This window comes from Equus asinus, chromosome 4 (assembly GCF_041296235.1).
Source record: "Equus asinus isolate D_3611 breed Donkey chromosome 4, EquAss-T2T_v2, whole genome shotgun sequence".
NCBI lineage: Eukaryota > Metazoa > Chordata > Mammalia > Perissodactyla > Equidae > Equus > Equus asinus.
In genome coordinates, this window is record NC_091793.1 from 140,010,730 (window position 1) to 140,038,214 (window position 27,485).

At 47.1% G+C, this 27,485-nt stretch overlaps 1 protein-coding gene across 8 annotated transcripts in view; it reads left to right on the plus strand.

The window, feature by feature from the left end:
* PARD3B (par-3 family cell polarity regulator beta) overlaps positions 1-27,182 on the plus strand; it is a 908,373-nt gene extending 881,191 nt beyond the window's left edge. For 6 of the 8 annotated variants that reach the window (XM_014836393.3, XM_070508440.1, XM_014836394.3 and 3 more), the window contains one exon: positions 22,583-27,182. In XM_014836393.3, coding sequence (XP_014691879.3) covers positions 22,583-22,940 — 358 coding nt within the window. In that variant the 3' untranslated portion in view covers positions 22,941-27,182. Of the gene's footprint in view, positions 1-11,438; positions 11,937-22,582 lie in introns of those variants that run through there. The other 2 variants (XM_070508438.1, XM_070508439.1) reach the window with 2 other exon arrangements.
* Positions 27,183-27,485: the final 303 nt, after the last annotated feature.

A 27,485-nucleotide genomic window follows, 5' to 3' on the forward strand; every position in this document is an offset into this window, starting at 1 on the left:
GCTTGTGCCTGTCACATTCAAAACCAGACCAAACATGCTCCTCATAAACTGTGATGCAAAGAGGTTGGGGCCAGTTTTCAACATTCTACTGTATTTTGCTAGCAGTTCTTATTATGAAGAGCATGTTGACCACTGATGACACTAAGACAGACACTAAGGGGCGTTTTTAGATGTTCTTCTTTGAAATCTGATTTTGTAAATATTCAGGAAGTGCTTAAAGGTTAAAAGTCCCAAGCATTTAATCATAATTGAAAACAATTCTTGGTAGACCTGCACTTTCCAATATGGTAGCCACGACCACATGTGACTATAAGGCACTTAAAACGGGACTAGCCTGAATTGTGATGTATTTTAAGTGTAAAACACGCACCGGGCTCCACAGATTTATTACAACCCTCTCCAAAACATGTAATGTATCTAATTTTTTAAATATTGATTACATGTTGAAATGATAATATTTTAGATATATTGGGTTAAATAAAATAAGATTATTAAAATTCCTTTCACCTATTCCATTTTATTTTTTAATATGGCTACTAGAAAATTTCAAATTATATAGGTGACTTGCATTATTTTCTATTGGGCAGCACTGCTGTAGACCCTGAAACAAAGAGGCTTCCTATACACAGAGTGGTGGTAGCTTCTGCTGAACCACCCTGGTTAAAGTCTGAAGGGCATGTGTTCAACCTGAGCCTTCTTTTTTGGAAAACACGCTCTTTTTTTGCCCCTTAAATTGTGCATAATACCAGGCACACCTGGATTTCTGGATAATTGCACCCACAAGTGGCTACATGCAGACACAATTAGGTGCTCGCAACTTGTTTGAAGGCACAGGTGTCTAATTGCGCCCACAAATGGCCATTTGGCAGGCACCACTCATTGTGCACACAGCTGATTATGGGCAGAAAATGGCAGCAACCAAAAAGGAGGCCTGGGTAATGGAGACATGAAAATAGATCCCGCATAACCCCACGGCCTCCGTGGGATCCCTCCTGGTCCAGTCTTTTCTGTGGAATGCCCACTTAGGTGTTTGTGGTGAGAGGTATATGTGGATTACATAGGCTGGGAGATGAAATGTGTATGCCCCATCTCACAAAGTAAATGCTGTCTTGAGCTTTTAAGTAAATTGGGGCTAACAAAACCCACATTGTCAACCTGAGTAGCCTTAAAGTGGATTCCGCCCTGCTGGGACCGGCTGTTTATAATGGCTAAAAATGATAGAGTGTGTAAGCGTCCCCAGGGGCGCTTTGGTAAATAGTAGTGTTTAAAGGGTTAATCCAACCTAATGAATCATTTAGTGGGGCTGAGGGGGCCAGAATGGTGGCCTCAGGAAGACTCGCAGGCCAGCATTTATTGAATGTGGAGCAGTTGGAGAAGGGGGAGGCCAGCCAAGAAGCCTGGAGCTGCTGTGCAGGTCAGCATCTCCAGGCAGGGAGTAATTGATACCCCCAGCTCTCATAGCAGCTGAAACAACAAACGGACGTGGACATGGGAACATGTTCACTTACACAGGTGTCAATGTCCGAAGGAAATGTGGGGAGACACTAGGTCCTGCCTCTGGACTTTTAGGGCAAGTACAGGAATAAGGCGTTGGCGGTCTTTCTACCCTTGTATTTCAGGAGGGGCTTGGCACTGCATTTCAGTAGTTTTGTAGTCTCCTACAGAAAGCAAGCTCGTCAGCTCGTTGATCATAAGCATCAACCCTCAGGCCACAGCAGGTTAGCTGTTCCAGGGAATCTATACCTTGTCTTCATCAGAGCAGCCTGTGTGTGCTGTAAGACGGAGGGACCAGGCGTTGGTTTATAAGTTCTAGGAAGACCAAGGGTTCCTTGGACAAGGGTAGGAAATCCCAACCACAGCAGCCTGACTGAGTTTTTCCAGGGCAGAAAAAAGATTTTCTGCTGATGAGTGATGGCTTTAGTAGTGTTTATTTATTTGCAATATAAGTAAGTTCATGATTTCCCCACCTTGACAGATGCTCTCTGTGTTTTGGATCTTCACATCCCTTTGTGTCTGCTCTTTATTTATGATGATAGCCACCTATTCTTGAGTGGCAATGCCATTGTAATAAATCCCCACAAGAAGCCAATTCTCAGTTCAAGTTACTGGAGGCTGAATATGAGGATGACAGTCTAAAACGCACACCGATTGTCTTCTTTTAGAAACTCTGTGACAGGCTCAGCTCAGAACTTCTTTCATTGTGACTGGTCTGCAGCTCAACCTAATGTCAACTTACCATAATTCTTTTATGCAGAAGGATATTATTCCATCATGACTTTCTCTCTTGTCACCTAATATCCAAGGAGGGTTGGTGAGAGATTACTGAAGAATTTTCTTCACCTCAGATATTTCATCCCATACAATCCTTCTTTCTTTCTTTAAAGTGCAGTGGAAAATTTCTATTCCCTATTATTAGTCTTCTTTATACATAAGCTTGAGATATACATGAAAATATATAATTTCTTTAGGAGTTTGGTATAAAGATAAAAATGGTTGGATTTCTCAGTTTTATAAATTTTAAGTCAAAATTTTCCTCTCCTTGACTCATTGCCCCTTATTTGCTGCCTAGTTACTGGAGACAAGCTGGCACTGGAGGGAGCCGGCTAGCGTGGAATGATAGTTTTCTGTTATACAAAGGGATTTGCAAGTTTTCACTCTGAGCCAAGTGTCCCTGTACTTTCTTATTATCAAAAAAAAGAAAAGAAGTTTTCACAAGTTGTAAACTTTGATACCAAGTACATGGTGGAGACTTCTGGTTTCTGGTTCCATATGTAAGGAGCTTGGAAGTGATCATTCCATCCTAACATGTAAAAAGCCAAACAGACTGAAAAATTAACAGTGCTTCTTAGATGGGTAAGAGAGCAAACCGCTGTCCCCAGGGTTGGAGAGACAGACAGATGGAGGCAGGGAGTCACGGCTTTCGGAGTAGAGACCCAGGAGGGACCCCAGGGAAACCTGACCAGTGATTGATGGATTGCTGGGCCTCAGTGGGGACAGCTCTGAGACTTATAAACTCTGGGGGGGACCCAGTCATAGGGGGCTCCCCAAAATATTGAGATTTACCTCCAGGAGCTTGACCAGGTTCCCACAGTAAATATCGAAGGAAAATCCCCTTGGGCTTCCATCAGGGGGAGGGGAAAGGAACCAACGTGAAATAAGGCCGAGCACCGCGTTCTCAACAAGGCCCGCCCTCGGGGGAAACTAGTCAACAGAACCTGACCTGCTGGGGTATTATCAGAGCCTAACTGACCCGGGGCAGGGAAATACCCAACTCCAGGCGGCGCTAGCCTTCCACGTGGGGGAGGGGAAGTACTCAACTCCCACCCACTCTAGCTATCATGTCCCACCTCATGGGGCAGAAACACTGAGAAGCACTCGTGGGGCCCACAGTCCCGAGGCGCAGGCTCACTCAGAGACTGAGACGGACTCGCAGGACTGTGGAACGCCTCCCCTTCCCCACCCCTCACCGCCACATCGCTAAAGCCTACCTACACCAGTTTCTTCTACCCAGTCCATCATGTCCAGCTGTCAAGAAGAAGGTACAAGGCACACCAAAAGGCAAAAAACACAGTTCGAAGAAACAGAGCAAGCATCAGAACCAGACCAGGCAGGGACATTGGAATTATCAGACCAGGAATGTAAAACAATTAAGATTAATATGCTAAGGGCTCTAATGGATAAAGTAGACAGCACAGGAGAACAGATGGGACATACAGCAGAGAAATGGAAATCCTAAGATAGAACCAAGTACATGGTGGTAATTGCAAGGCTGTGCCCTTTGTCTATTTCAATTTCTGATAACCTGGATTGTAAATTTCTTGAGCCTTTCTTCCAAGAAGCCAAAAGCAGTGAACTTCTATGCCAAAACATCCATTGCCATCCTTTGGTCTCAAGAAGAAAATCTCACATTGGTGTGTCTCAGGAGCCACATTCACAACCACAGTCAACCAGAAGACCTACGTTGCTATCAGGTGCCCTGTGGAGTCTGGTCTAAGATGCTAATATAGAAATCATGGGTCCCAAAGAGCCAGTGGTGGTATTTGAATGAGCCATTGCATCTTTAAGAGTCATAGAAGTCACTCGTCAAGAAGTAAATGTCTATTCTTACGAATTATTTTCATTTCTTTATAAACCACAATTATATCTGGGTGTAGACGTGGTTTTACTTCTTAGTGTTTTCAGGAAGAAGCTAGTTAATTGGAAAGGATTCACAGCACTAAGATGCATCAGATTTAGGTTTGGCGGTTGACTATCATGCTGTCTATATTTAGTAAATCACTGCTCCAATATGCCGAATATAACACCATGACCATCAGAAACAGTTTATCCTCTTCTCCAGATTTCTGACAATAATCTCTCTCTGTGGCCTTCTCTTTTCCTTACATGGATGGAGCAGCTGAGGGAGAGTTCTGGGTTTTATGTGAACACTCAGGTACCGGGTCATTCTCGTTGGTTTTTTGCTTTTCATTGATTTGGATTTTAGAATCGTTTTCTACCCAACCATGACAAAGGGTGGGAGAATTAATAGAAATGCTAGTCTTCATCCAGTGGAAAATAGTTACAAGGCTGCTCTTCTTCCCCTGTGTCTGCTCCCCTCTCTTTTCCCAGTTTCCCATTTGCAGCCATGCTTTCAAAGACCCACCAGCCGTGGGATGAGATGGGAGTGGGTTTATAGGGTGGGAAACAAAGGCCATAGGCTCCTCAGGGCAGAGTCTTGCCTGGTCACCACTGTATCCTCAGCCCTGCCTTGTACCTGGCACATAGTAGGCATTCAGCTAAATTTTAAGGCAGAAAAAGAAAGGAGCACAAAAACATAGGAAGGAATTTGCAATTGAGGGAAAAAAATCCAGGCATCTTGCCATGACGGTGTGAGGAAGGACCGTGCTCTATGTTCAATCAGACTGAGTTCAAGTGGAAATTCTGTTTGTATTACATTTTGTGAGCTTTCTAATTGAGTCATGAGAATTCTTTCATTGAAGGCAAACTCTTTTTCAGTAAGTTTCATTTTTGTCATTAAAAAAAAGTTTTCTGCTAACAGAAACGCATAAAGCAATAGAATAATTGTGATGGAGATGACATGGCATGTTTTTCCAAGTTTCAATTTTGAATGGTTTGTATATCTGTCCCAGAGAATTCTTTCCAAAACTCAAATTTCTCATTTTTGTTATCCATCCAGACCTTGACTTTTCTTAATGCATTCAGCAATTTTTGTCAAACATGAGTGATTGGAGTTTTTCCAGACAAGTGATGAATTTTTCAAGTGTGGGATTTTCTTTGCGTCTTCCATGGAGCTGTGCGATGCTCAATTTAAGAGTTAGTAGAGAAAAAGGAACAGTGGAACAGAGTAAAATAAAGAGCCCTTATATCCTTGATGCTGGTGGTGGTTCAGATGTGCACATTTGTGAAATCTCATGGAACTAAACACTCAGAATGGACACATTTCTTGTGTGTAAATTGTACCTCAATAAATTTGAAAGAAAAAAGAGAAAAGAAATGAAAGGAGAGGCCCATTTTTTTCTGCGCTTTCCTTCCAGGCCATGTCATGGCAGAGCCCAAGCTCCTGGGAAACCTTGGCTTGCTGTGGTCTTTGCTGGTCCCTGGAAAACTACTGCTCTCAAGACCCTAGCGTGCCCTGGCTCGTACTTACCACACTTTCAGATGCACAGAAGAAAACCTGGGCAAGTCGGGCTGCCTTGTGCTGCCCCTGAAAAACCAGTCTCCACATTCTTGGCAGTGGAAGAGTCTATTTGCCATTCAAAAGAACATCACCAGCCTTCTTACTCTTTGTATAAAATCAGTGTGCCATCGGACGAGATTACAGTCTCACAGAAGTCTGGCTCTCCAGACCTCCTTTCCCAAAGCAACTCCAGGTCCAGTCCCTTCTCCAGTGGCGCATGTGCAGAGACGCAGAGAGAGACGCGTAGGCAGTAAAGCCTGCACGTTTCCGCAGCCGGAAGAGAGGGCTACGAGGGGAGAGTCATTTGGTGTCTTCGTTTTTATTTACTCCCTTGGATCTGAGCAGGCAGGAATTTTCCTGGCATGTTTTACATTTACACAACTAATTGCTAGTTCTTTACACACTCTCATTGTTGTCACCTATTGGATAATTGCTAGAGGATGAGAAACAGACTGACATAATTGCATATGGAGTTGTGGAAGTTCGTTACAGGTGCAGGTGTCTGAGCCTAAAGGAAGTTTGTCAAGGACCAAAAATCCATCAGGCACCCTCCCATACTCCATGCCTCTTCCCTTTCCCCACCCAACACCCTCTTTATCAGTTTAAAGAGGGGATTATTCTAGGCCTCTTGCTCCCCACCTGCTCCACCCTGGAGATGTTGGGAATGTGCCAAGCTGAGGCAGCGTGAACTACGACGAAGCCTTTCTCTGCCCAGGTGGTTTCTAAAGTGAACGGCCACTGCCCTTTCTCAGGATGCTCTCCCGTAGACCTGGGTTTGTTCCTTTAGGCGCCCTCCTCCGCACACAGCAGAAGTAAGCGTTATTCTAGATCTGCCTCTCTATTATTCACATATTTTTCTATATCCAACACAGAACAAGAATCTTCTGGCAAATATAACCGAAAAAAAGTCCAAGGGTAGACTTATCTTCAGGTGCAGCACCAGGAACTCAGAGAACGCCGTCAGGAGTGGCACCGCTTCTCCTCATCTCTTGACTCTGCTTTCTTCTGTGTTGGCCCCATTCTCAGGCACACTGTCCCTCTCTGAGGTGGAGACAGCAGCCCACAGCACCAGACTTTCTCCTGTCTTCTCAGCCACTCCAGCAAAAGAGGGATTCTCTCATTTCAACATATCCAACGAAAGTCCTAGAATGGCCTCAGGTTGCTGTGATTGGGTTATGTACTTAACCGTAGACAATCACCGAGCCCAGGGTGGGTGGAATGTTCTGGTGGCCAGGTCCAGGTCACAAGCCACCTCTGGAGTCATGGGTAGAGTTGCTCCACCTAAACCACAAAGACTGAGGGTGGGCATGGAATGATTCCCGAAAGAACAGAATACTGTCACCAGGATAAGATGGGACAGATGCTAGGCAGGAAAAACAGCAGCTTCCACTGTCCCAGCTCTGATGACAAGGGAAGAAGGGAAGATAGAATCAAGGATGAAAGAGAAAAGTAAACGCTCTTGTCGCACACTCATAAAAAGTAGAATGAGTGTCAAACCCCAGACAGCTTATCCAGCAGACCAATGCGCCAGCCCATTTTCTACTTCCGGGTCTGATTGCTGTCTGACCCACAGGCTTCGAGGATGCTCCCTCAAGGAAGTGTGATCCAGTGCTTCATGTGTCCAGATGGTTGCATATAAAAGAGAGATGGGGATCTTATGTCTCTCTCCAGACCGTGCTTAATGGTCGTTGGCTGCTGCCTGCTCCCGTTGGGTGTGGATGCCTGCACCTATAACTCCCTTGGTGGCTGCACAGGTGATTGCATTTGTCTCTCTTTGAGAATGGGACCCACCCCAAATCCAGCCCTGCAGCAGGTCTCCAAGAGGTGGCATCCATGTGCACACACGAGTAAGTACCAACTAGACATAAATATAACCAGGATTGCACAAAAGAGAACAGCTATTTAGAGAGAGTGTACATTTTAGTGTATTTTGCATGCTTTTTTTGATGAACATAGTCCATAAGTTTCGGGCAAGTGGTGATAACTTGCCTTATCGCCATCTGGAGGAAGTAGGTTTTTAGGGCAGGAAAAGGCCTCTGGACATATTTGAATATTTGGAAGACAGAAAAGCATGTAGGATGTTATGGAATCAGGAATCAGTACTAAAAAGTGGGAGCAGGGAGAAAAATAATAACAATAATAGCCAACCTTTATCCACCACTTACCGTGCCCAGGCCTGGCGCCAAGTGTTGCACAGTCATTCTAATTTAACCCCCTCCCTACTCAGTGAGGCAGCAAACCATTACTACCCCAATTTGACAGATGGGGAAACTGGGACTATATTATGGAGGAAGTCACGCGTCCTTTAAGTGGAACCCGGAACCATGTGTGATAATCCCCTGCTCTTTCATCCCTTGATACCCGTGACAGGGTCTGTGTTGATGGTCGGGACTGCTCAGCTCAAATGTGTCTGGGACCTAAACACAGACATCCCCGGAGGTAGACGAAGGGATGGGGAGACGCCCCAGCCAAAGGAGATAAGGGAGGAGGTCTGGTGATGGAGGCATCAGAGACAGGGAAGTCCATCTAGTTTGGACAAGCACCCAAGATCCCAACAGGCAGAGAGGAGCACAGCCTGGGAGGGAATCTTCTAAGAGACCAAAGGCCAAGGTTCTGTCGGTATCAGGAAGGTCCCGCAGCAGATGAAGGCACCCAGCCTTGGACGTCCGAGTTCGGAAGGGGACGTCGGTATTGAGGATTTACTGGGTAGGGCAGAACCTCAGGCTGGGCTACATGGACCAGGTACTGCCACTAATGCTGTCTTATCATTGAGCAGGGCTTCTTCAGTCAGGCCTTGCTTTCCTGCACATCGCTGCCTTGATCTTCTCCCAGCAACCCTATGAGCTTGGCATTATAATCCGCACTTTCAAGTGAAGAAAACGTACAAATTTCTCCCTCAGAGGCAGTGGCAGGAGTTTGAACCCAGGAGTTTTGACTCCAAGCCCAGTGCCCTTGTTCACCACAGAGCCGCTGAGCCGCCCATCACAAGGGAAACTCGTTCACTGGAACTGGTGTCAGAGATGCAAGCGTGGTCTCTAGGCAACGAGCAAGGTGCCAGTTGCTGGGCAAGAAAGGTAGACGGTTGAAACTCAGACGAGAATAGTTTTTTCCTCAGTCAGCAAGTGTTAAGACCCACTCAGTTTAAAAACAAGAGGACCCTTTTTCCACACCAGGAATCTCTCAGATAACACTCATTGAATAAATATTGTGCTGAGGGCCTGCCATGTGCCAGGCACTGGGAAGTCAGCAGTGAACTCAGGAATAGTCCCCACCCTTGCGGAGCTCATCCTTGATTGGGGGACATGTCAGAAAACAGGGAATTAGCAGAGTGGTCAGCAGTTCCGCAGGCACAGATCTTGTCCTCTGCCAGCATCAAGTCTGCATTATAGTAAAGATTTTCCATGGTCCTTTGTAATCTTACCATATAAATTTAAACTAATCGCGACTTAATTTTCTAACATCACTGTCATTCTTCAATAAGTTCCTAAGAAGGGCATGTTATTCAGGAATCAGGGGTCAGGAAGCAAGGATGTCTGGGACGGGTAAGTTTCCACTTTCTTGGCCTCAGAGCTTCTCTACCCTGTATCCTGCAGGTTTTCATTGTCTCCCACCATCCCCTTCTCTTTGCTTGCCCATATCCAACTCTTCCTTCCAGAATCCCCTCACGCAGCCCCGCCTAGAACCCTCCCCTATGGCAGATCTGCCTCGGCACTTGCTCAGCGCCAAGCATATGTGCCCTGTCTAATCTTTCATCTCTGTCTTTGTCTCCCGAGCCAGGTGGTAAGATCCTCAGGGATAGACACTGAGGCTCATTCTTATTTTGTAGGTGCTTGAGGATATTTTGGGGTTCATTGTCAGCAACCCAGGAGTAAGATGGCCCTCTGGGCTAGGTTAACATTAGGAGTTTCATCTGTCCAGATTTGGAACTACAGAAGAAAGATAAGAGGATTATTTTTAAGTAAGCATTTGGCTTCCAAAAGCAATTCTGATTGCCTGTCCCTCACCAATGAAACGTTCCCCTGAAGCCACTTCTTTCTACCGGAAACGGTACCCAGAGAAGAAGTGAATTTAAATTTTGTTATTTTTCTTCATCTTGATTTTTCATGTTATTATTTTTTAAATGATAGTGATGAAGGTAATTAACACTTTAATCCATTTTGTTGTTGTTACTTTTTTTTAACCTCAGCTGTGCTCCACGCTTCCAAATGACTGTAAGATTGGTAAAACTCCAATAGGTATCTTTCAGCTTCTAGTTTTACCAAACTGTAGTTCACGTAACCTCATTAAATTAACCAACTAGAGAACTCCCCAATGAGATGTTAGGGAAGGATATAAGCATGTTGTAAATAAAACAATTAAAGGGCTGGTTCGCAGCTCATCAACTGATAAGCATTTACTGCACACATTCCTCACAAAACGCGTGGGGCAGGGAGGGAAGTAAGAGTCCGGTTTTCCTGAAGTGGGACACACCTACCCTTTAACTGAGGTCTGATATCACTCTGCCAAGGGCCGGGGTGGGACTTGCACAGTATTACCTTGTTGGCCAGGAAAACATAATGCCTGTCACTGGGGAGTAGAAATCCTGATCCAGAAGTCCCATTAGGCAAGGCGAGTTTCCCTTCACAATCACAACCTTTGAGACACGAGAGTAATACGAGACCTTAGATTCTTTTTACCCAGACTTTCCTCCGATACGCATATCATATCGGTCACCCAGATCTTGCATTCTCTCTTGTGAGAAGAAAAGCACATATAACTTTACAGATGGAGAAACCAAGGTGCAGATAAGTGCAGAAGTCCAGCGAGGGTCACCCTTGCGGACATCAGGCTAAAAGGCAGCAGTGTGACCTGAGGTCAATTTGGACTGGAGCCTGTGTGGTTTCCTGGAAGGGTCATGACATTGTAACCCCTGATGACTCATTGGGGGCCACCTGTTCATTCTGCAGAGTTGAAGATAAGGCCTGAGAAGGTAAAATGACTTGGCTGAAACCCCTGGGGTAAGACCAGCTCTGCAGTTGCCATCCGGGATCCCTTCTCCATCCTGCCGCTCTCTCTAGCACAGAGGTAGTGATGGAGAATTTATTCTTAAAGATTTAAAGGTGGACCAGGCATGGTGATAGAGATTTTAGTCTACTTCCCATGGCACTTTCACTCTTTGATGTGGGGAATTTGGATAACATACAGCTGTAGGTGGAGGATGCAAACTAAGTGGGATGATGCAGAAATCCAGAGGGTGAGAGTTATTCCCCTGGGGCAGGGGCTGCAACCCTAGATAGCCCCAGGGGCAGGAGGACTGTCAGGGAGAGAAGCAGGCCAGAGCAGAGCCCAGGAGGGCCCAGTCTCTGCCTCCGGGGGGCCACCCTCAAAGTTCAAATGTCAGCAACTAGCCGAAAATTATTTTAAATACCGTGTGAGACTATATATATACATAGTGAATACATATTAATATCTAAGTGTGTATGTGTGTGTGTGTGTGTATATATATTCATTCTGTGGGCCTACAAGGCTGCACCTCTGTTAGCGCATTTCCTACACTGACACGCATTGATGTGGAGTGGACACATAGAGTCTGTCACACTCAGTTATCAATTTTGGATTTGTCTACAAATTTATTTTCTTGCTTATTCTAGGTCTTTGGACAATCACCTTAAACTCCTTATAGAAGAACCAGTTTTATTTCTTTTAAAAATGATTGGGTGTGACTTCAAGTTCAACAAGTATTGAGGACCTCAGTAGGGTGTGTCTGTTTGTTCTTTCTCAGTTTCCATCACAGTCTGCGAGGGGAGGAAAGGCAGACGTACAATCCTCGTGTTACACGTGAGGTCACTGAGGCTCCGGAACAGTTCAGCCACCGGCACCACGTTTCTGCGAAGGGCCTTCCTCAGTTCAAGCCCCGTGTTCTGCCCCTGAGGCCCGCGCCGTCCGCACTACACTAGGCGCATCCTGAGACCTCTCGGACTGAAACCCGAGAGCGCTCCCACCCTAACGTGAAAATGAGACCGGGGTCTGAGCGGGCTGCGGGTTGGGAAGCTTGAGGTCCCCGCGCAGGCGCAGAACACGGAACCCCGCCCCTGAGGTCCGGACGAGCTGGCTCGGGTCAGAGTAAAGAATGTTCTCTTTGGTGATGGCTCTTTAGTTTTAAATCACTTCAGCATTTACTTTTAATTAATTTCTTTAAATCAGATGACTCATATTTGTAAATATTTGCTTTTCTATGATAAGCCTTTATTTAAATTATTAAAGCTTCAGCTTCGTGACTGATTTTAAGAGCTGCGGTTGCTGCCGTGCTGATAAGAGAATGCGTGTGATAAAACGGGGGGAAACCCTTTCATATTGGTGCATATTGCCAGCACCAAATACAACTGAGAGCGAGGCAGCACTCAAAGAAATAGAAGGGAGGGAGGATTTATAGTTTTCTTTGAATTGTTCAAGGAATAAATCAATAAAGCAGGGAGTAAGAGAACAAATGTAGGATGAAATAAGGTCTGAAGGAGCTTAGTCACAATGCAAGCCTGTCTTGCTCTGTCTTTTTCTAAACCACTCATCAATGGCTCAGGACTCGCGTATTGGTTCACTCCGGGAGGGGGGATGGGGCGCGGGAGAGGGGCCGTGGGAACGCTCAGAACAGTCAGTGCACAGGAACATTTGAGGCAAGAAGAAGGAATGATGAGAGCAGAGTAATTTCCTAGCCCCAATCAGTGTGGGCTGTTATAAGCCTTGATTTGCTAGCTGCTCAATTTTACCAGCATCAAAGGCGAGGATGGAACCCGAAAAAGCTGGGCCGACAGTCAGGCTGCATTACAGCAGAAAGAGAAGTGACAAAGAATGCTCTAATTTCAGTAAAAGAAGATTTGCAAGTAAAAGGTTTGTAAGGCCGTTAATAAGCAATCTTCACCAGCCGCGTAGTGGTGAGCCAGAGGACGAAGGGACCCAGGCGGGCCAGGGAGCTCAGGGCGAGGCCTCAGCACCCGAGATTCTCTGGATAACTTTTATTATTGGTTGAAATCATTTCAACAATACAGTTCAGTAAGCTTTGTGCTATAAGTCCATTTCATCTGCAAAAATGAGAGCTGAATAGAATGTGGCATTATATAGGCTGTCGTGCCCATGCTGCCTCCAATGCTCTGTGCCGAATAATGAGCCAGATTCCAGACAGGAGGGCTGTGTGGGGCCCACAGCTGAGCCTGATGTGTGCCCACCAGGCCCGGCCTGGGGCTTGGGAACGGGCTGAGCACAGACAGGAGATGAAGGCCCAGAATTACCCTCCACTCTTTGGCAAAAATTATCACAAGGTGCTTCAATTCCACCTCAAAATCAATACAGAGAGGCCCAAAGCGCTTCCTTCCATGTATTATCTGGGGGAAGTGGAGAGTGGGCCCACTGCCTCAGTGCTGGGCATCAGGGCGGTGGAGAGAATGTAAATCCCCAGAATAGAGCTGACCATGACTGTGGCTGACTCACTTATCAAAACCCAAACTCCCCCCGAATGGAGCTCTGGGCCAGGCCATCCCTTCTTCGGTGCTCCCCTCCAGTCGGGGGTGGGACCAAGAAGCTCCTGCCACTGTTGAGAGAAGGATGGGAAAGCTCCTTCCACGGGAAACCCGCGTGGAGATGGCATCCAGTCGGTACTCAGAGGAGCTCACGTCAGACCTTCCTTCCCACAAGTGAATCCAGCACTCCTCATCTTTACGTTGGTCACTGGTCCATTGTCTTCAACTGCCTTATCAATTAAATACTGATACTAACATGCTCATTTCTTAAGGAAGAAAGTGAACCCAGAGGTTGATGAAATATGTTATATAGGCCTCACTTAGTCTTATAAATTTAGGGGGAAAGATTACCTGATTTAAAAAAAAAGGCTTACAGCAGATCTCATATTCAGGCACAAGCAAAAAACTCTTACCAGTTAAGTGGTGAGGGTTTAAATTGAAGTGTCACACTGAAAAAATGTGAATGCTCACAAAGTCCCCAAAATAAAACTGAACCCGCCTGTCTTTAGAAGCTGTGCCGTGTTTTCATTTGAGATTAACTGCAGTGTGCTCAAAATTGCTTCAGAGTTGGTGGCAGCTGGCTTGATGGTTAGAAAATTCAACTGTCCTTCAGCTCATGGACCCTAGCTCTGCGCCGTTGAATTACTCTTTTGTGGAGCTGGCCCACAACCCTGCCTGCCTGTGCAGCCCTAATATACTAGTGCTAGTCCACTTGAAAAGGGATTTGAAGCTACAGTAAGGCGGTGGCAATGAGGGTGGACAGCCAAGGATATTAAGAGAGCGTTTTCTAGAACCCAGTATCTGGCTGGTGTGGAGATGACACAGAGGAGTCTGAATTTCTGGTGCGGCTGACTGTGTAGACAATGCCATTCTCCCGTGGGGGTCCTGGAGGAGCAGCAGTTTTGGAGAGATGGAATTGTGTAACTTTGCACCTGTTAAGATTTGAGGTCCCTCCGAAGGGAGCTGTCACCAAACGGAGCTGTCCACAGAGAATTCACACCACCCCTCTGTTCCAAATCCTACTGAATAAAAATCGCACTCCCTCCTCCTCCCCACACTGCCCCTGGTAGGATGGTCCTCCAGGACCAGGCTGCAGACAGCCTCTCCAGAACGAACTGCTTCTCCCTCACCCACTCTTCTCACACTGGCATCAGAAGACTGAGTCTGATTCCAGAACACTTTCCAAGGTTTTTCAGCTCTATGTCTTGGCTCCTCTTGTTTATGTCTTCTGAATTTCTTTACATTCTAATTGTTTTGTTAGATTCCAGATTGTTCGAGCAGCAGGTTGCATGCCTTACGAACCCCTGTAACCACAGTGTGACTCCTTAAAACATATCCCAGCTCTGCCTGCATCAGATCATCAGGGCACTTGTGAAAAATGCCATTCCCAGTCCCTTTTCAGACCAGCCCGTCTCTGGGATTGCAGGCCCAGAACCTGTGTCTTTTATAAACATTCCATTGAATCTTAGTGACACCAACATCCAAGGTATCGGACCTTGAGCACAGGGTCTTGCAAACAGAAACACACAAATCTCTCCTTTGATTTTCATAAAACACACAGGAGCCTGTTTTTCTCAAGGCAAGGCAGCTTTCGGTCTCTGAATGAGGCCGCCCACATGGAGTTCTGTCTGTGCCTTTGGCATTCCACCAGCACCATGAGCAGTGTCAGCTTCTTGGGTGTCTAAAAGCCAAAGGACCCAGTGAAATAAACTTCTTTGCCTTTTCACCCATTAGATTCTTTTTTTTAAAATGTATTTCCAAATTTAAACCCATCTCTTTCACTTGCTGCCAACAGGCACACTGTGAGCAGGTAACAAGCAGGAGAGATCAGAGGCTGCACGGTCTAGCTTAGTGGTCAAGTGTGTGGCCTCCGGGTCAGCCTGCCTAAGCTTGAATCTGGTCCCTGCCGCTCCCTGTGTGCCCTTGGTCAAGTGACGTTACTGCTCTGTGTGCCTCAGTTCCCTCATCTGCAAACCAGGGATGATAATAGCACCTACCTTGTGGTGGTGTTCAGAGGAATAAACATGTTCACGTGGAGAAAACGCTTAGGATGGAGCTGGCTGTCAGCCCTCGGGAAGGAGCTGCGTGAATCTTTGCAGTTCTCACTGCAGCGGTCGACGGTCGCTCCTGAGCCTGCCAGGTGCAGGGGCAGCCAGCCCAGCGTGGGCGTTTCTGCTGCTGAGTTTCAGAGGAAGAGACTCCCAGGGGCAGGATTCCCTGGGGTTCTGATGAGACCGTGGTGTGCAAGCCCTTCCACACACACACACACGTGCGCACGCACGTGCGGGCGTGTCTAAGACTCCTTCAGTGGAGTCCTTGCCCTTGGTGGAGAGGGCGTCTAAGACTCCTTCAGTGGAGCCCTTGCCCTTGGTGGAGAGGGCGTCTAAGACTCCTTCAGTGGAGCCCTTGCCCTTGGTGGAGAGGGAGTCTAAGACTCCTTCAGTGGAGTCCTTGCCCTTGGTGGAGAGGGAGTCTAAGACTCCTTCAGTGGAGCCCTTGCCCTTGGTGGAGAGGGCGTCTAAGACTCCTTCAGTGGAGCCCTTGCCCTTGGTGGAGAGGGCATCTAAGACTCCTTCAGTGGAGCCCTTGCCCTTGGTGGAGAGGGCGTCTAAGACTCCTTCAGTGGAGCCCTTGCCCTTGGTGGAGAGGGAGTCTAAGACTCCTTCAGTGGAGTCCTTGCCCTTGGTGGAGAGGGCGTGTCTAAGACTCCTTCAGTGGAGTCCTTGCCCTTGGTGGAGAGGGCGTCTAAGACTCCTTCAGTGGAGCCCTTGCCCTTGGTGGAGAGGGCGTCTAAGACTCCTTCAGTGGAGCCCTTGCCCTTGGTGGAGAGGGCGTCTAAGACTCCTTCAGTGGAGCCCTTGCCCTTGGTGGAGAGGGAGTCTAAGACCCCTTCAGTGGAGCCCTTGCCCTTGGTGGAGAGGGAGTCTAAGACTCCTTCAGTGGAGTCCTTACCCTTGGTGGAGAGGGCGTCTAAGACTCCTTCAGTGGAGCCCTTGCCCTTGGTGGAGAGGGAGTCTAAGACTCCTTCAGTGGAGCCCTTGCCCTTGGTGGAGAGGGAGTCTAAGACTCCTTCAGTGGAGCCCTTGCCCTTGGTGGAGAGGGAGTCTAAGACTCCTTCAGTGGAGTCCTTGCCCTTGGTGGAGAGGGCGTCTAAGACTCCTTCAGTGGAGTCCTTGCCCTTGGTGGAGAGGGAGTCTAAGACTCCTTCAGTGGAGTCCTTGCCCTTGGTGGAGAGGGCGTCTAAGACTCCTTCAGTGGAGCCCTTGCCCTTGGTGGAGAGGGAGTCTAAAGCTCTAAGGCCATAACAAGTTTACGCCCAAGTCCTCCTATTGCCCCGGCTTCAGAAATTAATGGCACGGGACTGGGGACAGGCAAAGACAGGGCAGCGATGTATGAATATCTTATCCAAAAATTGTCTGCATTGCTCTAAAAATAAATACAATGTGAACTGATGGGAGAAAAGCAGCCCTCGTGAATGGTGTTTTCCCCTAGAATGTCCTGTCTTCAGGCAGTAACCTTGGGCGAGAAACTGTGTGGTGCTTCTCCTAAGGGGCAGGCGAAACCATCTTCAAAATTCGGGACCCAACACACTGGAACCTGTTGGCCCTCCGAGTCTGACCTTGAAATTGAGCTCTTGGATGACAGTTGGACGAAATCCTCAGTGTTTAGATATTGAAGTCCCAGGACAACTGTTACACTAGAGAGAAGATTTTAGTGGCCTACCAAGTTACGATGATTGGTGCCTTTCATTTCCATTCTCTTTAAATAAAACCTCTTCCATGATTGAAAAGACCATGAGGTAATTATATGGAGGCATGACATTTTTGTGGCCACAGTGTGGCCTTCCACAAGATTCCTTCTCTACCACGGTATACGCTGCCCTTCTGATTGTCCTCAGCAACCACTTTAGAAGCCTCACACCCCCTCATGAAGGGAATGATTTCAGCAGGACAGTTTTTAGGGAATACCTCCCACCATCCGATAGGATGAAACATTCTGAAGGGCCATTTTCCAGATAATAGCAGTTAATATGTGTATTTGTGGTCATTGTGGAAAAACATGAAAGAAGGAATTAAATGTGGGCGATCAAAATTACACCTGCCAAACTGTTTTAGAAATGTCTTCTGAGCACCCAGTCATTATCATTCCTCTTTCGTTTTCTTTGCAAACATTTCTGTGGCATTAACAAGAGCTGAAAGCATCTACTGTTAAACCCCTTGCCACTCCAGGTCCTAGCAAAGAGCAAGAGATTTCTTTCATACACAGTGGGAAATGTGAGTGATGAAAGCAGGATTTTTTTTCCCAAAATCGTGCCTAGGACATAGGCCATCAAATGATCATTCTATCTTATGATCCCGTAAAATCTGCAGAAATCAAAGCCAGGTGATATACATTGCAGAGGGCTCTGCTAATCCTGGCCGGCCACGTTCGTGCCTGGACCAAGGATGACGGCCTGGAAAGTGGAACCTGACACTGGAGGAATTCCAAAGGCCCACTGAAAGCCTCTCTGTCCACATCGCACAGTGGCTCGAGTGCCCGCGCAGAGATCAGTTTGCCCTGACCTTTTTTTAGCTTCACCATATTTGTAGAGGAACTGGAGAAGACAGCACCAACACCAGCCCAACGGCCAGATGATCTGTGTGCAGCGTGCGTGAGAGTAGGGGGATTTTGCTCGCTGCTGGTCTTCTGCCAGGAGGTGCCTGCACCTCTCTGAGATTCACGGGGAGCTTCACTTCACGTTGCTTCCCCACATTTGAACTCCACATTTGGTCACAAGTATTACCAAAAAAGGAAACCCATAAAGGCTACCTTGGAAGTTAAGAAATTGTCTTTATTTGGGCTGCTAATAGCACACAGAGTATTTTACAGAAATTAAGAGGAACGAGATTCTGCCTTTTGGAAGCTTTTCCATAAATAAGAAATTCAGTGCTTATGCCTAAGCTGGACGTACTCACCTTTGCTCATAAAATCTTTACGGCTTTCACACTTTTTACCGCAAACCTTATTTTTATGCCTGCTAACCTCACCCCCTCTCAACACGAACTCTCTCCTAGTTGCTGCTGTGTCATAATCTTAGTCGTTTTTCCCCTGCTGTTCCTCAGCTCCACCTCCCCTTCCTTCTCCTGAAAGGAGCTTATTGGATGCGAGACAGTGGTGGTTCCTCCTGAGCCTTGAGACCATAAGGGAGTCACGATCAGCTCTGTATTGCCAGGATTTGTTCCTGATACTTGAAGAACCGAAGCTTGCAAACGATATCTTTTAATAAATTATAGCAGATTCAGGTCTTCTCCCTTAAAAATGTCACCCCCCACTCACTTGCATCTCCTTGTTCTCCTTTGAGTGGGAGGGAAGGGCGTTGAGGTCGACAGGTGGTAGAGAAGCTTGCGTAACCCTAGCCTCTGCCCTCCTTGGGCACGTGTGGCTTGGATGAAAGTCATCCATCACATGCTCCAGTGGGGAAAGTGGGAAGTGCTGTGACAGAGGGGACTGGACAGCACCTGGACCTCTGGTTCTTGCTCATCCACCCTCAAACCCAGGTACTTGAACCTGTGGCCATCACACCTGGTTTGCACCTTTGACGTTGTCTCCTGAAGGCCCTTTATTTGAAACATCGTGTCTTGTATTTTTAAACACACACATTAAGATGTTGCTAGATTTTGGTGTTTATGACAGAAACAATGAAAACGTCTTTGCTGGACCATAATAAAACCAGTCCTTAACTGACACTTGAATAAATACACAGGAGGATTCAAAATTACACATGCCTCTTCATCTGTTCCTGTCAGTAGCACCTCGTTCCTACCTGAAGGGCTTTCCCAGGGACTCGGTCCTTCTGATAGTGAGCCCTTGCCCCGGACGGGATTGTTTTCGCAAATGTAGGAACATGCTTCCATCCTTCCATAGATGGAGAGAGTTGGTACCCAGGGGCTGGCTATCTGACCTAATCAGCTGCTGACTTTCAGTCCCTTTTTTGTTTAATGAAAAATAGTGACATATTGAGATGGCAAAAGGAGGAAAATCTCGTGTAAAGCAAATTATCCTTATTATTTCTTCACTTGTCACTACCATAGAGCTCTGTCGTGTTTAGGCTTGAAGTTAACATTCGTTCTTGCGTGCATTTATGTTTTTGGAAACTGTGTGCCTGAGATAGTTCCTATGAGTTTTCCAAGCAAAATCTGAATCCTTTTGGCCTCCAGAAATGAGCCTAATCAAAAATAAATAGAGCAAAATTTTTAAAACATAGATATTTTCATGATAGCTTCCTCAAAGGTTTATGGAGAAAGCAAATACAAGCCTGTTTCTCTTTTCTTAAGTAAATATTGTTTCTGAGTCATATTTTCAATTGAAAGGTTTTTGGGGTTTTTTTTTAAGAAAAGTAATAACACAAATAAAATTCACGACGTCACAAGAAAAGTGGGAGGGGTCTTGAAGTACTGGTACACTGGCCATTTGGATCCTTATTTTCATCAGAATCTCCAGAGGAGGCTGCCTCTGGATGGCTCAGGGATGGCTCAAAACATGCAGCCCTGGTCACTGTCAGCAGCATTTCTTAGTCCCCAGAATGAGTTGGTTTTGGTGCTTTCCTACAAATACTAAATTTCACCTGAATAAAGAAACTACAGAAAGGGAAACTCAAGATTAACCGAGCTCAAATTTCAGCCCTCTCTTCTTCGTTTATCCTATCAAGGTCTGTAGTTAATGAGGAGAGCTTTTGATTTGTTTAAAATTGTCCTTTTAAATGTGTGTGTGTGTGTGTGCGCTTACACACACATAATATTCACAAGCACTTAGACACTGTTCTGGCAAAAGTCTATAGAAAATGCTCAATTTTGAGTGAGAAGTTATTATAAACAACAGCAACACTCCCCATCAAAGAGAGAAAAATTCTTCTAGCACTCTTTGAACCTTAAACAGTGTTTTTATAGGCCGGCTCATTGTTTTTCTTCTCTCTGAGAAATTAAAAATGATAACCATTTTGATGGGTCCTCAGAAAAAGGATGATTTCCATGATTTCATTTCTTGACAAAGAACAGCCACCTCGCTTGGCTTTTGCCGCATGTAAGCGAACTCTCAGACGTTAACTCTTTTTTTAGGGGAAACAAGATGGGGCCACAGAACCGCCTTGAGCTCTGGCCCCTCCGCCCAGGGGAAGCCTTGCTGCCCCTCACTGCTGTGACAGGTGGGGAGCCACAGGGTGAGGGTGGGAGGAGGGAGAGTGACTGCCCCACTCTGTCACGGCGTCTCAGGGCGGCTCTAAGCCGTCACCACTTGATCTGGGTTGTCTCTGCAAAAGTGAAAAACCAAGGCGTGCCTGTCTTTTACAATGTTCCATTTTAAAAGGGAGAAATCTCTGGAGAGAGAACAGAACCCTAGAAGCCCAGGGCCTGGAGTTCCTCCTTTCTCTCTCTCCGTTTTAAACAGGAAACATTCCCACTAAGCGGGTCCGCAGGGAGCGTTGGTTGTGTGTTCATTTGAGGCAGATAATGTTTGTGTGTTGCAAATGTCAGTGATTTATCCCAAGGGCTTAAAACGAGTGCAGAAAAACCACATGTTTCACTTCATGCAGAGAAGTATCTTCAGTAGGTTCTGAGAGAAAGCACAGGTTAAGGATTTTTTTTAAGTGTTTCGGAAATCTCTAACGTGAGCCAAAAGGAAACAGAAATGAGCACGAGGGGAGGACACTTACAATATTTTACAATAAAAGATATAATGAATGCTGGAAGTTTTCTAAATCAAAAATAAAATTCTGCAGGAAAGGGAAGATGAAATCGCAATCCTTTATTTCCCAGGCTGGGCTGACAGACGATGCATTTGTGCGCTATTTGTTATGGGCAATTCCAAACAGAGCATAGCTAACTGCTCTGAACAATAGCGGTTGATGCTGTAATAACTTGTACACAAACAATTTAATTTTTTTATCTGAAAACTCTGACTAAATTACCCCAAGCTCAAGGATCTATCTTTCATTATTACACGTGGCCAAATTAAGACGTAAGGAAGTAGAGAGAGACTCCTGTTGTCCGTCCTTGTGAGCGTGTTCCCCTGCTGCCTTCACACGCACCCCAGCTTGGAGCTCCTCACACCCTCGTTGATTTGGGGAACTCTCGGAGCCGTCTTCACATTGAGCTGCAGACTACATGGTGATTTGGACCCGCGTTGACCTGGCTTGATTGACCTCAGGCTCCGTGCTCTTACAGCCCTGCCGTTTCTTTCATGTGTCCTACCAGTTTGTACTCAGACATCGGAGAGCTTCTCCTTAATTATTATTCTTGCTGTTTTCCTTTAAAAAAGTAATAAAAGGAGGAAGGATGCTCCCTGAGAGACGCCGCGACGCTGCAGGGTGTCCCCACGGGCACAGTGAACTGGCAAGGATCTGGGGGTGGTGGTGGTGAAGGTGTGCATGGAAGCTTTATGGGATTTTAAGAGCCACAAACAGAACTCCTGTGTCTGACCAGGCGATATGAGAGGCAGTCGTCTGCACAGCGTTTGGAGACTTGGCGCTCCTGTGATGGCAGAGGCGTCTGCAGATGCCTTCTGTCTGAGTGGAGACATCCTGGCAGGGTGGGCTTCTCTTAGTGTTTGTCCTCGCCCTGGACCTTTCCATGTGGCTGCTCCTTACATGGTACAACTTCCAGCTGGTTTGGCTTTCCGCACTCTGCCACCAACGTGGTGGTGCTTCTAGACTTTGCAGGAGAATCACTTTATATCAAAGTTCCAGGTGAGTATTCCCAGCTCTGGGTTGGGACATTTTCTAGGAACTGTCGAGGGGGGAGGGCACACTAACCCACACAGGGATGGAGCAGAAGCCAACCAAGAGTTACGCCAAGACAGTGGTCCATGTAAAGAGCACCCACAGACCTGGGTGAGAAGGGAGGGCCCTCCGTGGGACTTCATGGCTCTCAATGACCCATGCATTTCTACTGTCCTGTGTAAGACAGGTGTCAGGTTGGCAGAGGAGGGGAGGGGTTGAATGATCTCAGCCTTAAGAATGCTAAATTCTGCCTTGTCTAGGAAGCTAGTTTGGTTACTATACTAAAGGCCAACATAAGAGGAAACAAACAAGATAGAGGTCTATTTCTCTTTCACGCACAATCTGAGTGTAAGCAGTCCTGGCTGACACGGTGGCTCCGTAGCACGGAGGACCCAGGCTCCAGCCCTCATGTTGCTCTGCCTTCCTCAGCATGTGACTTTCACTTTGTGGTTTAAAATAGCCACTCTATTGCCCAACAGGAGGGAGAGAAGAGAAGAAGTTTCCTTCTCTTCTTCGTAAGGGAACACATCAATTCTGCTCACATCCCCTTGGCCAGACCAAGTCGATAGCCACACCAAACTGTGTGGGAGGCTGGGGAATGTGGCCTCCAGCTGGGCACCCACCTTCGTAGCTCTTGCTATGTGTCTGTTCTTCTCTTTCCAGGGGAGGACCAGCCGATCCTGTTGACTATCTGACAGCAGCACCTCGAGGGCTCTACAAGGAAAGGGAGCTTCCGTATTACCCAGGGGCTCACCCTGTGCAACCTCCCAAAGGGAGCTATCCCCGGCCCCCAGATCTGAGGGTCACAGACCTCCGGTATCCTCAGTATTACCCGCCGCCGCCAGCCCCCCAGCACAAAGGACCCTTCCGGCAAGACGTGCCGCCTTCCCCTCCTCAGCACCACAGGGTGCCAACCTATCCAGAAATGGGCAGACCAGGGCCCCATGGGGGCAGCCCAGACCAGTACCCATACCGCACCCAGGATCCCCGGCAGAAGGACCCCATGACTGCAGCCGTATAGCTGAACCCAGCTCAGCGCAGCCCGGAAAGGAAGATGTCTACCATCATCTTTGTCCTTCCTACACCTTAAGGCCTTCATCCTGTTAAGAATTCTCCATGGTACCGATGAGGTTTTTCTCATTGAGGTTGCAACACTTGACTGCTAATCACAGGGGAAAGGGAGGGACAGGAGTTTGGGGGGAAAATCAGGAGGAAGAGAAAAGATGGGGCCATAAAAATAATACTGCCTGATATTTGAAATACTGTTAGAATTGTTCAGTTCAGTGAGTGTGGTAATTGCACAGGCAAATAACAGTGGAGAGGTACCACATGGTGCCTCCCCTGCTAGATTACCTGCTGGGGCACACGTGCCCCACAGGATGGGCAGCACAGAGGCCATCTCGTCCAGGATCATCATCCATTTGGAGGCTGAGCTTCAGCCACAGTATTAGAGTTGTCAAGTCGATGGGCATCTTAAGTGAGTAGGTTTTTCTTTGAAAAAGCAAACACGACTGGTGATCTCTTTGAAATGCTTTATACCTGGAGGAAGACTGTGTCTCTTCATCTGTGGAATTTCTCAGGTTCCCGGCACCACTCATTTGGTATAAGCATTTCACATTTCCTCACTTTTTATATAAAAGTAAGATGCAAATGCAGTATTAGTGTCCTGGGAGAATGTGCAAAGCTAGTCAGAGCTTCCAGAAAGAGTAAGTTCTGAGGGCCCGTGCCACCACGTTCCGAGCCTGACGCTCCTGTGGTCCCCACCTTTATCCTCCCGTGTCCCAGGCAGGACCTCGGGAGACACCTGGTTTGAGTCATCCCCAAGGCTTCTTCTGCCTGTGGTTACTGTAACTGGGCCTCTGTGTCACGGCTCCCACTTGAGAGCTGAACTGTACTTGAGAAAAAGAGGCCCCGCTGGTTAGGTCACCCAGGAAGCAGTGTCCTGGAGGTACCGGCTCCAGATCAGTGCCAAACAGTACCACCTGCACCAGGGCCAGGGAGGGGCTGGCGTGGCCTGTGGAGGCTGACCACCGGCAGGTAGTAGATGGCAGGGACCGACTGTGTGTGTGTGTGTGTGTGTGTGTGTGTGTGAAGGCATGTGATTACCAGTATGGAGAGTGGAAGATAAAAATGCTTTCTGGAAAGTTGGATGAGGAAAGGAATAAAAAGGAAAAAAGAAAACAGAAAGAAGGGAAGGGAGAAGCGGCGTGGAAGGGGGTCATGCTGTACCTGCTCTGCTTCACTTACAAATGTCAGGACAGGACCACGGCCAGGGCCTCCAACTGGGCAAAGAAGGTCTTGGGGCTTTGAAAAGCTGAAACCCCACCCAAAACCCATTCCCATTTCTTTTGAGCTTTGCGGCTAATTTCTACTTATTACGACAGAACGTCTAAAACTTATACCCTGACTCAAAAGAGAATGCAGACAAGGGACTGAGAAAGAGCAGGAGCTGGGAGCGGCTCTTGAAATTATTGAGTGGCGCCCGAAATACTTTCAGCCTTTTCACATTCCCTCTTCACTCCCTCCAAAAAAAAGCAGTCAAGTTCAATTTAGACATATCTTGGCCAAGATTAGAATATCTCTGACTGATAGGATCTAATAAATTATCGTATCATTGAATATATAGAGTACCCATCTAGCCCAGTCTAGTCTTATTTTTTTTTATTTAAAATAGAGTTGTTACCAGGAATGATGCAACTGCTGATTTTAGATGTAAATGGTGTTATTTACTGGACTTTGAGAGGCCCCGTTTTCTGAATGACTGTTCACTTATGGCCCTCTGGAAAACAGACTGGCAGGTTGCTTTTTGCCCTCTGTCATCTCTCTTAAGCCAGGACCTTTCGATTGTTTGCAGTTTGTGCAAAGAGGTTGGGATCTCGGCCTTGCTCGCCTAGAGGTGGAGTGAGGGAGCTGCGGGGTCTCCCCGCCCATGTGCTCGATGCTGCCTCCCCTCACGCTAAGTAAACCTTCAAGCAGAAAATGACACGGCGAGGGAAGTGTACTTGTTTTGAAGCATTAACAATCAGCTCTTCAGTGTGTTCCATAGTTTAACCAAAGTCCTGCAGACTAGTGAACGTAACCGAGCCAGAAGCTCCTTCTGAATGAAGGCCAAGGCCACCGGAGGGGCAGTGGGAGCAGTGGGGCACAGTGAGGTATTCTGTCGTGTCAGAGGAGTGGCCCTTATAGGAAGAAGGCCCATGTGTCCACCCCGCAGCCGCCCTGGGAGGACAATGCCTCCTGGCCGCAAGCTCGGGGCAAGTTGCTGGAAGCGGAGGGACACACAGTCATAAAACAGCTGCGGATCCTGAGGGCAGCCAGTGAGGTGAGGGTACTATTGGTGTGGACAAAAGTAGATTATAGCAGCTTTCTTCTCTTGCTTGGAGTAGAACACATATCCCATTTGACCCTGCCCGCAGGAGGCGGAACTCAGCTGTGCGACAGAGGCTCCATCAAGCCAAGCAACAACTCAGACCTGCTCAAGTGTGAGCTTTATAAATGCCTGTGCCCCAGCCCTCCAGGTGTCACCACCCAGAGCTCACAGAGCTCCCTCCCAGTATTTAGAAGACAAGGCTGTTTAGGAGGTGCCCAGCAGCAGGAAATAGTCCTGCTTTATTTATGGCCTTGGAAAAGCTCAATCAGGTGTCTCCTCGTAGCTCAGAACGCTGAGAGCCCTCAGGAACAGCGTGGCACGGTGAGTGGCAAACCCATCCACGCACACGCCCCCTCGACAGATCTGACCGCTGGGTCATTTAGGCCTGGAAATGGTGGCTTCAAGTCACTACATACTTCAAGGAGCTCTGATTTTGTCCCTTTCTGCAGGAGTAGAGAGATGAAAGGGAGCAGATCACTGAAAACTTTTACATGCAGGAGAATTGAGCCCTCGCAGGGAGAGAAGTTCCTGCCGTTCACCCATGTGCTGTCGGGCGGCGGCCGTCTCTCTCCTGGTTTGACATTGCTTCCCCACAATATCCGATCAGTGGATGAAGGCAAGCTCACTGACAGGAGCATTTTCTTAAATCACGATTGACTAACAAAAATTGGAAAAAAATTACTGTGAAACTCATAATTCTTAAGTCTTTAGGTCTATATGCGTTGACCCGCACAGGACAGCACACAGCAAAGACCTTACAATCAAGAGCTTGGTGCGATCCGTAGACCCACTGTCACCCTGGGGGAAACTCTGTGCGCACTGCCTGAGAGAGGAGATTTGAGACTTCATTGTAGCTTTATTTTTGCCACCAATTAAATAAAATTAAAACGTGATGCATTATTCCTCCCAAAGATTCGTGAACTTCTTGAACTAACCCTATTTCCTGAAGGAAATCCACCTGACGGTTTTTGGAGTTGTCATGCCTGGAGATCAAACTTTTAAAGGGTTTTTCCCCTCACCTGTAACCGCAGATTCATTGTCCCCGGAGGAACATCTTCATGTTTCAGGGGATGGAGAGAGCTGGCGAGTCTGGTATGGATAGGAGTGTGTGTCTGTAAAGTTCCCATTGGCGTTAAACTCTGAAATCCATAATGAACAGCCTTCAAATTGGTGCTAAATTGCGTAGACGCCCTACCGCTCTCTGAGTCCATGAGCAACAGCTTGTCCAGAGTTAGCAGAGTTGGGTAGGAGGGAGCTGGATGCAGAAGCAGCCCGCAGTATTACGTCTCTGCACTCCCAGTTTGCACCGACTTGGGTGGAAACGATGCAATGAGACCAGAAAGAGGAGTCTCCATAAGATATCCCTACAAAGTCGCCGTTCTGAGAAAAAGGAGAATAAAAGGTATCTAAAATAAGCCTAGGCTCTCATATGCGGCTAGGACTTCTAAGTGAGAATCTTTCTCCCTCAGGCCCTTAAAATAGCCATAGAATCACACACAGCCTGACTTCGAAAGATAAGCTTAGCCAGGGAGCACGGAGCGGAGCATGAGCCAGCCCCACAGACTGTCTCCTGACTCAGCCCTTTGCGAGTGTTCTGTTCCATCCATGACGACTGCAGTGTGTTTACTACTGGAACATAAAACAAAACCTGCTGTTTATATAGTCACTTTTTCTAGTGTTTTCCTGTGCTTTTATGATACCAAGTCTGTTTATAAGTTCTGGAGATAAATTATGTGAAATCCTATTTTGGCATATGGGGGTGGAGAATGGATTCTTTACAGGCTTTTTAGATGATCCCATTTGTACCACAGAAAACACTTTGGATGTTGTTATATATGAATATATAAATTTTTCTTGTTTCATTTTGCATTAAAATAAAGCTTTATTCAGTCAGTTTGATGTCAGAGTCTTGGTTTGCACCCACCCCTGGCTTGTTTTCGGATTTGATGAGTGGGTAGGTTGGTCTGGATTTGATGAGTGGGTAGGTTGGTCTGGTCCTGCTCACCCTTGAACAGCAACGTCATAGGGCAGAGCACATGAGGAAAGAGCAGCTGTCACGTGTGGGGATCCCCAAGAAGCAGATGCTGAGACAGAGATGGGCAAGCAGGATGTTAATTTGGGTGTGCACTCGGGGCCAGCACCTGCGGACGGCAGGGCAGGAAGCAGGCTCGAGCAGCGGGAGGAGCTGAGCTGCGA